Consider the following 12,080-nt stretch of genomic DNA (forward strand, 5'->3'; position numbering starts at 1 on the left):
TCATTAGCAGACAAAGCAGGAAAAATCACAGAAAAACAATCAAAGCAGGGAAAACCCTAATCATTTAAATAGTCACGTTCTGAGTACCCGGATTAGTGGGAAGAAGGATAATATTAAAACATGTCTATTCTTAAGTTTCTGTTTCAAAGCTCAAATTCTTTATTTTTCCTCCATTTTTTAAGTAAAATTTCTATTTTGCAATAATTTCAGATTTACATAAAAGTTGCAAAGCAAGTACAGAGCTCCCATATACTCTTCCCTCAGTTTCCTCTCACGCTGTAACACCCATGGTACATTTTTACAACTAAGAATCATCATTGCTACACCATTATTAGCTAAACTCCAGACTTTATTTGGATTTCGCCAGGTTTCCCACCAAGGTCTCTTTTCTGCTCCAGGATCCCCCACTGCATTTGTCGTGTCTCCTTAGTCCCCTCTGGTTTGTGTCAGTTTCTCCATTTTTCCTCGTTTTTCATGACCTTGAAACTTTGGAAGGGCACTGGTCAGGTATGTTGTAGAATGCCCCTCAGTTTGGATCTGGCTGATGTTTTCTCACGATTAGACTCTTTTTGGGGAAGGATACCACGGAGGGGGGGGCCATTCTCACCGGTGTGTCCACAAGACTGAACGCTGGTGGCGCTACCCTCCGTCACCTGGTTGGGGGGGTGCCTGCCAGTCTTTTCCCTGTAAAGTTACCCTTCTCCCTTCCATCCTCTGGCCCTGGGAAGCAAGTCACTAAGTCCCACCCACAGTCAAACGGGGAGGGGGGGGTTAAGCTCCACCTCCTGAAGGGGGGAGTATCTATATGTACGGTTTAGAATTCTTCTATAAGGAAGACTGTCCCCTCTCCCCATTTATTTATTCCATCGCCTATTTGTATCAGTACGGACTCACGGGTATTGATTTTATTCTTTGGATTATAATCCAATACTGTCATTATTTATTTTGTTGTTCAAATCGTTCCAGCTTCGACTGGGAGCTCTTTCAGGTTGGTTCCCGAGTCCTTTAGACATGCCCTCATCCCTTCCTCACTTTCTACTACAGATGCTCCAGGCTCCCCAGCCCCAGCAGCCCCAGCCCTAGAATCCGCCATTTCTCCACTGGGAGCCCCGGCTCCTTTTTTTGGAGAATGGTATTCGGAAACCGAGATCTGGGTGCTGGGTGTGCTCATTGTACCGGGGGGTCAGTGTCCCTAGGCCCTCTCAGTGCATAGAGCTACATGATACGTATATGTCTATAATTAGTTCTCCATCTATATATAGAAGAGAGAGAGAGAGAGAGAAATAAACATGAATTCATACTAATATCTCCAACTCTAATCCACACCAAACTGGTCCTCTCTCTTTTTAGCCCACCATTTCTATCCCTAAGATTTCTCAGCTACTAATCGTGGACATTCTATATCTAGCTCTATGTTAAACCATGGCTACAGATCACAATAGAATAACTTATCTTTTCTTTTGTTTTCTGTCACCCTGTTTTTCGATAACTATTTCTAGTAACTACTGACTTCCTCAACGATAACATGTATGTGCAAATTATACTAGCAAAAAAAAAGTTTAACAGTTTATACAACTTCACACAATTTTTACTTGAAAACTAGTTAAAGAATGGCTTGAGCAGCCGTTAGGCAAATAATGCCACCGCCCCAGTGGGCCTGGGAGGAGGCGGGGCAGCCAGCAGACCACCTGAGGCTCTAACCAGGGTCAGCAAACATCTCCTTAAAGGACCCGTTAGTAATATTTTAGGTTTTGCGGGCCTCGTGTTCCCTGACCTAAGCAGTTTGGGGAAAGTCCACAGGAGGACCATGGACTGTTGTTACTGCTACCATCGGACCACAAAGAAGAAGATGATACTTAGAGCATTTATTGAAGGCTTACCTTGTGCTAGGTACTAATTATCTGTATTAACTCATTTCATTCTCACAATAGCCTTGAGATACGTTCTATGTACCCAGCTAAACAGGGGCACTGAGATTCAAACCCCTATTAAAATTCAGGTTTAAAAGCCTGTCTTTGTTCTTTGTCAGTTCCCAAGCTCTGAAGTGGCAGTGGCAGACTGCTGAAACCCTCTCTCAGATTCCCAGCAGCTCGGCAGAAGACGAGCGACTAAATTCCAGCCAGCAGGATCCGAGCGGAAGAGATGTGTACTACCTCTGGACGATTTTTGTAAGAGGACGGGACTTTCCTGGATGCCTGTCTCCTTCCTATCGCCGGGAAGGGTCATGAACTGAGCAGCCGCTCCGGACTGGGATGGAAGCCACATACAGAGAGCAGCAGAGTAAAGCCCCCAGTCAAGCCGGGCAGCCTGCCTCCGAACTCTGCGGGCAGCCTAAGCTCTGGCTTAAGTGACTGCATTTCAGCGTTGTCTGCAACAGCGGCTTAGCCTGTATCCTAACTGAAACACTTTAAATATAGACCCCTCAGAACTGTCAGAGGAAGCACACTTTAAAACTACGTGGAGCATCATACATACCTCAGGAGAAGCATGAGAGGCAAAGAAATCTTCCTCTTTTGGTGGAGGGGATGCAGGCGGAACCACACAGCTATCAAGCCACAGCTAGGACAAAACACAAAGCCTGCTCAGCATCTCCCCGGCTCGAAAGGGCTTTATTCAACCGTCTTCACTCCTTTCCGGAGACGTGTTTGCAGAAGATTGGTACTTTCCCTTAGCACAAAATCAGCAGCACGCCTACACAGGCCCCTGAGCACACTTTCTAACACATCTACCCAGGAACTTTTCCTTCCAAACTGTGAAGAAGCCAAGTGCCCAGACGCACAAGCCTTTTCTGAAAGGAAAGATCAAGGATTTCACATCCAAGGGCAGATTCCAAAGCGCAGTCAGGCCTCATTATCTGTGGTTCCGTATTTGGGAATTCGCCTACTGGCTGTAATCTACTTGTAACCCCACAATGAGTACTCGAGGCGTTTCTGCAGTCATTCGCAGGCACATGCACAGGAGCAAAGAATCTGAGCCGCGAGGTGCAGGTTCCCAGCGGAAGGCGACTCTGCCCTTGTTTCAGCTCTCATGCTGTAAACACGTGTCGTTTGTGTGGTCTATTTACTGACACGTTTTTCACATTTTTTGCTTTTTGTTGGTGATTTCAGTTTAAAATGGCCCCGGCGCACAGCGCTGAAGCGCCACCTAGTGTCACACACACACACACACACACACACACACACACACACACACACACACACACACACACACACACACACACGAAGGCTGGAGGCGCCTCACAGAGAAAACAGACCAGCCTGACTCAGCACGAGTTACAGCGCTGTGAGCCCAAGTTCGGTGCTGGCGAGTCAACAACATAGATGACAGTACCTTTAAACAGAAACACGTGTGAAATAAGGCTACACGTTATCAGCTGACAAAACCGTTGTGACCAGAAGCTCACAGGGACCTAAGCTTGTCTTTCGCCAGAGCCACGTTTCAGCATTCGCTAATCAGTGTTCACAGCGACTTTACAGAACATAACTACCGCGAATAACGAGAATCAACTGTACGTTGCTTCCTTGTAAGAGAATCCAGCTAGGAAGTTTTACTTTTGGGATAGAAACTACTTTTTCTACTGAAACGAATGTTCGTCTGAAGGAGAGGCTCCAACCCGCCAGTGACTTACATCGGTGCCGTGCTTGCGCGTGGCCTGGGAGGCGAGGGACCTGATTCTCTCCCTATAGAGCTGGGCAGCGCGACTGTTGTACTTGGCATTGCTGTCGTTGGTGGCACACCCGTGCTGATGGAAGAAGGAAGACTACGGAGGAAAGGAAGAGGATTAACAGCCATACCGCATTAACGCTAACACGGGGACTAAAAAAGTGTTACTTCACGTTATGAAGGATTTTTGTAAAATACTACTGAAAACCAAAACGATTTAAACCATGAAAAGTTATTGTAAATCTTTGCTTGCAAAGGGAATTCCTTCCACAGATGTAACTTTAATACTTGGGTAAAACTGGACATGAGACTTGCTCACAAAATGAAATAACTGGCCCTTCACTTCTCCATTAAACCACTCCCGCCATTCTGAAGGTTACCTGGGGGCTGTTTTCCACTCAGGACTACTTTAATTCATGAGAAATCCATTTCAATTTGGATTCCACTAAACTGGGAGTTTTGACAGACACCTTAAGAACTATGCTAACCTTCACCCTGTTCAGCACTGTTTCCTCATTAACGGAGACCACAGCACAGGCAAGGAGATAAAGTAGATTTTAAATAATTAGAGGAATTTGCTTTCAACTGCCTTCTAAAGATCCACATACAGACATGAATTATAGAACTCATATCTTAATTAAAGCAGGTATTCTAAAAACCTGTTTGAGCGATCCTTTTACTAATCCAATTTCACTAATAATAGTATTGAGCTGCCACATGTACCAGACCCTGTCCTAAATTCTTTGTGGGCATCATCCCATTAAAAGCTCGTAGCAACACTATCAGACAGTCACTGTTACTATCTACACTATAGATGGGGAACTGAAGCACAGAGAGGTCACCAACTTGCCTAATGTCACACAGGCAGTGAGGGGCAGAGCTGGCGTTTGAACCCAAGCAGGATGGTTCCAACTCCACTGATTAAGCGAATGATCACTGAGCTGATGCTTCCCTACCCCATCTCCCCCACCTCCGCTGGCTCGGGACGAGAGCGCTGCTCTCTCAAGTTGGGTGGGGACTCTGTAACCTTGGGAAGGCTTAGAAATAAGGACAGATAAAATCAAATCCATGGTATCAAGTTTAGGGCCAAGTCTGTGAACGTCATGACAAGGGGCATGGGTTTCTAATAAGATATTTGAAATACCTAAGACAAGCATTCTTTTTTTTTTTTGGCAAGGAAGATCGTCCCTGAGCTAACAACTGTGCCAATCTTCCCATATTTTGTATGTGAGACACTGCCACAGCACAGCTTGATGAGCAGTGTGTACGTCAGCACACAGGACCCGAACCTGCAAACCCCAGGCCACCAAAGCGGAGTGCATGAACCTAACTGCTATGCCACCTGGCCAGCCCTGGCAAGCATTCTTAATACAGGTGAAAATTATTTTTTGGAAAGTGAAAATAATCTTAGTTATCACAATGGCTTGCGGCCCTCCAAAGCTTACCCCTACCTGACAAAGCTGTACTCCTTAGTGTCTGATTTCTCTTACTAGGGAAAAATTAAACCCAACTTAAATTCAAAATAATCTAATTTAAATTTAATTTTTCTGCCTAGGGAGCAATAACGAAAAAAGGTTGAGAAACACTGATCTAAGGGAATCTGGTATTTTGAAAGCCATTATTTTAGACTTACAATTTTAATTTTAAATATTTAATTGATGATAAACAATTTTTATTTGAAATGTATACAAATCTGATTTCTTATACTTTGAATTTTTTATTTTTTGGAGGAAGATTAGCCCTGAGCTACCTACTGCCAATCTTCCTCTTTTTGCTGAGGAAGACTGGCCCTGAGCTCACATCCGTGCCCATCTTCCTCTACTTTATATGTGGGATGCCTGCCACAGCGTGGCTTGCCAAGTGGTGCCATGTCCTCACCCGGGATCCGAACCAGTAAACCCCAGGCTGCCAAAGTGGAACGTGTGCACTTAACCGCTGCGCCACCAGGCCGCCCCCCAGTTTGAATATTTAACGGCATGTCTAACGGAGTTCCATTTACTCAATCTATTCCATCTTGGCATTTTAAATAGGGTACCCGTGCCTCAGAAGATTTTGCTGGCTAGATTTATAAGGCTGCCAGTCTAGTGTTTGGGAAAAAAGATATACTGAATTTGTAAATGAAGTTTAAAATGTCTGAGGATCCTTAGGTTTATAAATGGAATTAAGGAAATCTGTTCTTTGAAAATTATAAATTAATCGAACACTTAAAAAAGCTATTTTTACACAGAAATTACTAAGTTTATAAATAAGTATATGATATTTATATACTGTATTTGAAGATTTGGAGAACAGGTTTTTTAATTTATAGATTTAATTAATTAAATAAAATTCAAATACAAGCAGCTGTAAGCATTGCACTCTAAGTACAGAAGTCGCCCTCGGAGATTAACAAGCTGGATTGCCATGCAGCAGCTCCCAGCCCCCCGACATCCTCACTGCCCGTTTTCACCTTCAAAGCATTATCGCCACCTGCTGCTTTCTAGCTTATATGCTTCTTTCATCACTCTTCATCTCTGTCTGTAAGAGCGGGGTCTTGTCTATTTGTCACTATGCCCCAGCACCTAGCCCAGAGCTTCGTATTTACTAGGTGCTTCTGATTTTTGGATAAATAAGTCACCGGGCGGTCCAACCCTGAGGCCCACCGCGTCCTTCTGTCCCCAGCTGGGCCTCCCTAGCTCCTCCGCGCAGACACTGAACTTCCTTATTAGTGTAACACACATTTACACAGAAGGAAAACGACAAGTCTGAGGCGAACTTACCGCATTAGCATTTCCTCCAACTTGCATGCAGCGCAACTGAAACCAAGACCAGTTGGAATCCAACTCTGTAGACCTAAACGGAAAGAATATTCTTAAACGTTAATACTTCCCTTCCCCAGAATTAGGCCACTGAACTTTGGAGAACAAGATCTTTGTGATCTTCAGGACCCGGGGAGCTCTAAGCTTGTTGACTGTGACACAGGGATGCTGGGACTCCAGAGCCTGTGAGAGTTGGCAGGAGCAGCTCTGGCCCCTCTCATCCTCTCTAGAAGCCAGGGCTCTGATGGCCCTGCCCGCCCGCTCCCCTCCATGTCTGGCCACAGGCAGGCCACGGCAGGCTGGCAGCACTTCTGCTGCACCGACTCCAGCCAGCTGTCTCTTCTCGGGCACAGGACATACAAGCTTCACGGAGCTGCTGGATCCACTCTGACTCTTTGCCTGACATTCTTAGCAGATATGATCTAAAATGTGGTGACGGGTCTCTACTCAAAACAGACGTCCTGTTTGGATTTTTTCAGGTCAGCTATCCATTTGTCTGGTTTGACCCCACAGGAGCCTGGAGGGTACCATCCTCTTATCATTAGGTGGAAGGGACCTGCCCAACACCCCATAACAGGGGGAGAAGAAGACTCAGGAGTCAACGTTCTTCAAGTGAAAACCGCACTTCCTCCTGCCCCCAGCACAGCTATGCCCTTCTCACCCGCAACCTGCGATCAAACGGGAGCAAGGGAAAGGCAGTAACTGCGGCTCCCCACAAAACAACTTACCAAGCAATCATCGTAAAGCAAGACAGGACAGTGCAACAATGTCAGAAGGCTTTATGTCGAATCCATAGACATAAGCAAAAAGCAAGGCTATCCTGCTAGTCGACAACAGCTTGTCCCACACTAAGTGTAAAAGAAAGCGGACATTTTCGAACAGGAAGCATACCCTTCACAAAACGGGCAAGGCAGGAAGAAGAGAGGTTTCAGATTCGCAAAAATTTCCTTTTACGCTGCCCTTCCATTTACTAATGTCCATGCCTATTGGTATCACTTAACCTTTGCAAAGCTCAGGAAGTTATTTCGATGCCAGCAGCTACCTTAAGATTAATAATCATACTAGTACATATTACTATTACATATATATGACAAATCCACCTCATGGTGATATGCAAACAGTAAAAATTAAACCACACTTTAGAAGAAACAGATTTCCCAAAGAACAAACAAAATCTCCTTTTAGAATCGGATTACCAAGCAAGATGATAAACTATAAATCTTGTTCTGAAATCCCCTCTGAAAGATCTTGCTTAGTTCCACATTTTCATGCATCCCCCTAGACTGAAGTCTGTACCAAGCCTCCGCCTCTGACATGGGTGCAGATAAGAGCACAGTCTCCGGAGACAGACCGAGATAGTGCAAATCTCCACACTGCCTCTTCGGAGCAGGACGACCTTGGAAAAGCTACTTAACCTCTCTGCGCCTTACTTTCCTCATCTGTAAAGTAAGGATAACTATAATATTATCTGTTTAGCTTTTGTAGAAATTAAATAAGCTACTATCTCAAAAGTTTTGGCTCATGGTAAATATCACATGGCTAAAATTCTCATCTCACCATTACCACCACCACCATCATCGTCGTGGTAGCCCTGCCACGCTGTGTTGTAAGCAGCAAGCTCCAGAGGACAGGCATGTCCTACAGTTTTTCTTTCATGCTCCTAACACAGGCACATCACAGGTGCCTGAATACGCGCTGACTTAAAGGATATCCTAAAAGTGAGGCTACAAGCACTGAGACTTGCTGATCTGCCTGACAACTTTTAGTCCGAAACTATCTTTAAAAAAATAAAGCCTTGGGCGCTGGCCCCATGGCTGAGTGGTTAAGTTCACGCACTCTGCTGCAGGCGGCCCAGTGTTTCGTTGGTTCGAATCCTGGGCGCGGACATGGCACTGCTCATCAAACCACGCTGAGGCAGCGTCCCACATGCCACAACTAGAAGGACCTACAACGAAGAATATACAACTATGTACCGGGGGGCTTTGGGGAGAAAAAGGAAAAAAATAAAGTCTTTAAAAAAATAAATAAATAAATAAACCCAAACATTTCCTTATACATTTCTCAGAAATGGAGATAAAAGCTAATTGTTCTTGAACTGGGCTGACAGGGATTCTCTCTTATGACACTGGAATTTCTAAAACTTGATGACAATGGACTCGGAATACAGTCAACCCTAGGAAGCCACTTGAATCAGCGTCCACTCCCGCGTGAGGAGGCAACTCACTGCAGGGTCCTTCTCATCTTTATTTAGACTAAGCGATGCTGAAAGGGAAGAGTCTGTGACAGTCTAAGAAAAAAGGAAAGCAGAGAAAGTGAGAAAAATCGAAGAATTAGAGTCACTTTAACAAAAGAGCTCCTGTTAACCAATTAGGTAAGAGAGAAAACAGTGTTCCCACCACCTCGGTAACAGTCAAGATGTAATCTCCTTACAAAGGGCATGAACAGCTTCACCAGCGGCCGCCAAAGTCAGTGTGCTTTTTGTAAGTAGAGCATTTCCATAGATTTCAGGCACTTATGAAATCAGAAGGTATCTCGCCAAACAAACGTGACAAAGTTTCCGTGTATCAAAATTGGAAAGCGGGGCAAACCACACCGCGCTCACTCTGGACTTCTACTCCTAGGCCAGCCCAGGAGCAGCTTCCAAGCACACCCGTTTAGAACTGCTTCCTGCTTACTGTAAGGGGGTCGAGGGCTGCCTCCTGACACAGCATCGCGAAGGGCCTCCTCCCGCGCCCCCTGAGCGGGTGCCCAGGGACGCAGCTCTGCCGGCCACCAACCCTGCCGGGCCCGCCGGGGCCAGGCTGTGCATGAGCTCATTCGCTCGCTGCCCCCAGCGCCCCGCACAGTGGGCATGAGCATTCTCAGCCCCACTTGGAAGAGAGGGAAACTGAGACGCGGGGAGACTAGGAACACGCCCCGGGCCAGTGAGGGCTGGGCACCCTCGCCCGCAGCCCTCCCGAGCACGCCCAGCGCCCCTGCAGCCTCCCCGCGAACGGCCCTCCGGGGCCCCGGGAGTCAAGGACAAACTCCCGGCCCGGCAGCCAAGACCCTCCACGGCCGCCCGCAGGTCTTCCCCTTCGCGTCTCACTTCTCCTCGTTCGCCCACGCACGTAAAAAGCAGCTGCGAAATATTTCACCGTCTCCCACCTCTACACCTTTTCCGGAAGTCTGAGTGCTGGCCCCTGCCTCGTCTCCATTACCGAAATCTCACTAATCCCTTGACGTTCCTCGCGAACGCTTCCTCCTCCTTTGAACTCTGCCCAATTTTCTGACCGCAAGCAGGCGCGGTGCTTTGCCTCCATGTCCCGCGCAGCACTTGTCTAGCTTCTTATTTATGTTGTATCAAAGTCTGTCCCGACTCTAAGCCCAACAAGACCAATGCAGGCACCAGGTCCTGGTCACATTTCATAAGCTCCTGAAGTACCTAACAGTGACCTTGAAAAGCAACAGAGCTAGAGGGAGAGGGTGCCGTGAGATGCAGCCAGCACGGGAATTGGGGTGACGAGTTCCGAGCCCTGGCAGGTGGTGGGCGGGGGCCAGGGCGATCAGGTCCAAGCTGCAGTCAGCTCCCAAAGCAGCCTGCCATTTCCATGGATGCCTAACCTGCCTTTGCCTTTTTGCTTGGCCAAAGCCATAGTTCATAAGTTTTTTTCTTTGTAAAACTGTTGACTTGAAATTCTACTTAAAAAAAATCCATTTAAATAAACATTCCACCCACGCCAAACCATTAATATGTTCGTTCCTGGGACATGGGATTGTGTGTGTGCCTGCGTGGGCGCCTGGAAGGGGGGAAAGAGATTCCAGAAGAAAGACTTTCACTTCTTACTTTAGGTACTTTGGGACTGCTTGGACTTTTTGCCCAATGAGCTAGTATTTGTAATTTTCCTTAATCAATAAGAAATGTTTAAAGAGCAGCCCCCCACCTCTTAAAAAAATCCAACATACTAAGTACCCTTATCATCCTTGACTTTCTCTTGCCCGAATCCTAGACTGCCGCCCTCTGGTTATACAGAGATTTTTTTACCAGTTGTTTTGAACCATTCATAAGCACTGTGATTCATACAGTTATATTCATCTGACTTTTGAAAGGCTAGTGATTAAACCTGCAACAGCCCAAACAGAGTGCTGTCCATCCTCTTCAGGCTCTGCATCAGTGCTTCCCTCAGCACGTCAGAAAACCGCCTGATTTCCTGGAATGGTTTAAACAGGGAGTGTGCTTCAGTGGTGAGGAAAAGGGAGGGCCAGGTGACAATGGGCAGGCCTTGGCAGAGAGGAGGAGGGCAAGAGCACAGCAGAGAGAGAAAGGAAGACACCGATTATATATTGCCTCAGGTCCCGCCTTCGTGGGCTCTGGCCAGAGGAGGTGACCGTATGTTAACTGGTCACAATCAATCTGGGGGAAAAAAGAAACATTAAAAAGAAACTTGCCCTGCCAAATAAATCCCTCAACATTTAAAAAAGAGACAAGGACAGGATAGTGTACTCAAAATATTCTGGGACCAGCATCTAAAAAAAAGAAAAGAAGACAAGAAACTGATGGACCCTCTGAAACCAGAACACACAAAGAACTCCCTTTGCCAAACAATTACCTATGGAGCTACATGGCTGCGAATATTAGCCATGATGCCTGCACAAACTGATTTGTGAACTAAGAACTCGGGGAACTGAGAAATCAGAAACTGACTTCTGAAAAAAGAACCCAGGAAAGTGCATCAGAAAAGTTTTTTTAAGTTAATATATTAAAAAAGAACATTAGGTTGTTTTTATTACTATATCGTTTTTGCGCTATCATACAAAATATCTCATTATGAACTATAATAGATTTTATCCTGTAGGAACAAGTGTTCTTTATAGTAATGGTGTTGTATCAATATTCCTTAAATCATAACACAAAATAAAATCGCTCAGCACAATGCCTGCCTAGCTGCCTTCTGGAAAAAGAAGTGGCCGGATACAGGTGAATTGGCTGGAGGAGGCCAGCAATAACAGAGATCGGAGCCAAGGCTGCTCAGCGGTACCCTGGCAGAGGCCCATGGCTGCTCAGGTGCAGGCCTGGCTCTGCTTCCAAATCCTGAGCCTGGCTGGGGATCCTTACAGGCACTCGCCAGAAGGGGCCAACGCAGCCCAAGCCTTCAGATAGAAAAGAAAGACGTTCACAGCACAAGCATTTGAAATTGCCACTGAATTTCACACAAAAATTACTCACTCAGGTTTTATGGTAATAGTGTCCTTGGGAGCCAGAGCCCTAGGATTCTACTGGACGTGGAACCCTACTGTAGGGGGCTTCCCGCCCTTTACACTGACTCTCCGCCTGCTGGGGTGCAGGACGGACCCACAGCAACTGCACCGCCTCCCACCATGAGCATGACACAAGCAGGCTCCTTTGTACCGTGAATTATAAGAAGATAACAAAGGAAAAGGAAATACTGTCTCGAACCCTCTCTTCTGTCTTGCCTTCAACACCACAGCCTCATGTCTCTGACAAAGAGCTCTATAAAACAGTAACTAAGAGAAAAGAACTCATTTTCCCGGTTTACGTACTTACATAAGATTTAAATCTCCATCACTCATAACCAACCTCTCCTTTTACTCGATATCAAAGGAAACATAAAGAAAAAA

General features: G+C 46.0%; 1 protein-coding gene across 2 annotated transcripts in view; it reads right to left on the reverse strand.

Annotated features, from left to right (window-relative positions):
• The window catches only part of ARFGAP3 (ADP ribosylation factor GTPase activating protein 3), a 55,458-nt gene that overhangs the window by 36,964 nt on the left and 6,414 nt on the right, over positions 1-12,080 (reverse strand). For both annotated transcript variants that reach the window (XM_023631027.2, XM_023631028.2), the window contains exons 3-5: positions 6,423-6,495; positions 3,629-3,760; positions 2,476-2,559 (exon numbers count right to left, since the gene is read on the reverse strand). In XM_023631027.2, coding sequence (XP_023486795.1) covers positions 2,476-2,559; positions 3,629-3,760; positions 6,423-6,495 — 289 coding nt within the window. The remainder of the gene's footprint in view (positions 1-2,475; positions 2,560-3,628; positions 3,761-6,422; positions 6,496-12,080) is intronic.

This window comes from Equus caballus, chromosome 28, assembly GCF_041296265.1.
Source record: "Equus caballus isolate H_3958 breed thoroughbred chromosome 28, TB-T2T, whole genome shotgun sequence".
Lineage (NCBI taxonomy): Eukaryota > Metazoa > Chordata > Mammalia > Perissodactyla > Equidae > Equus > Equus caballus.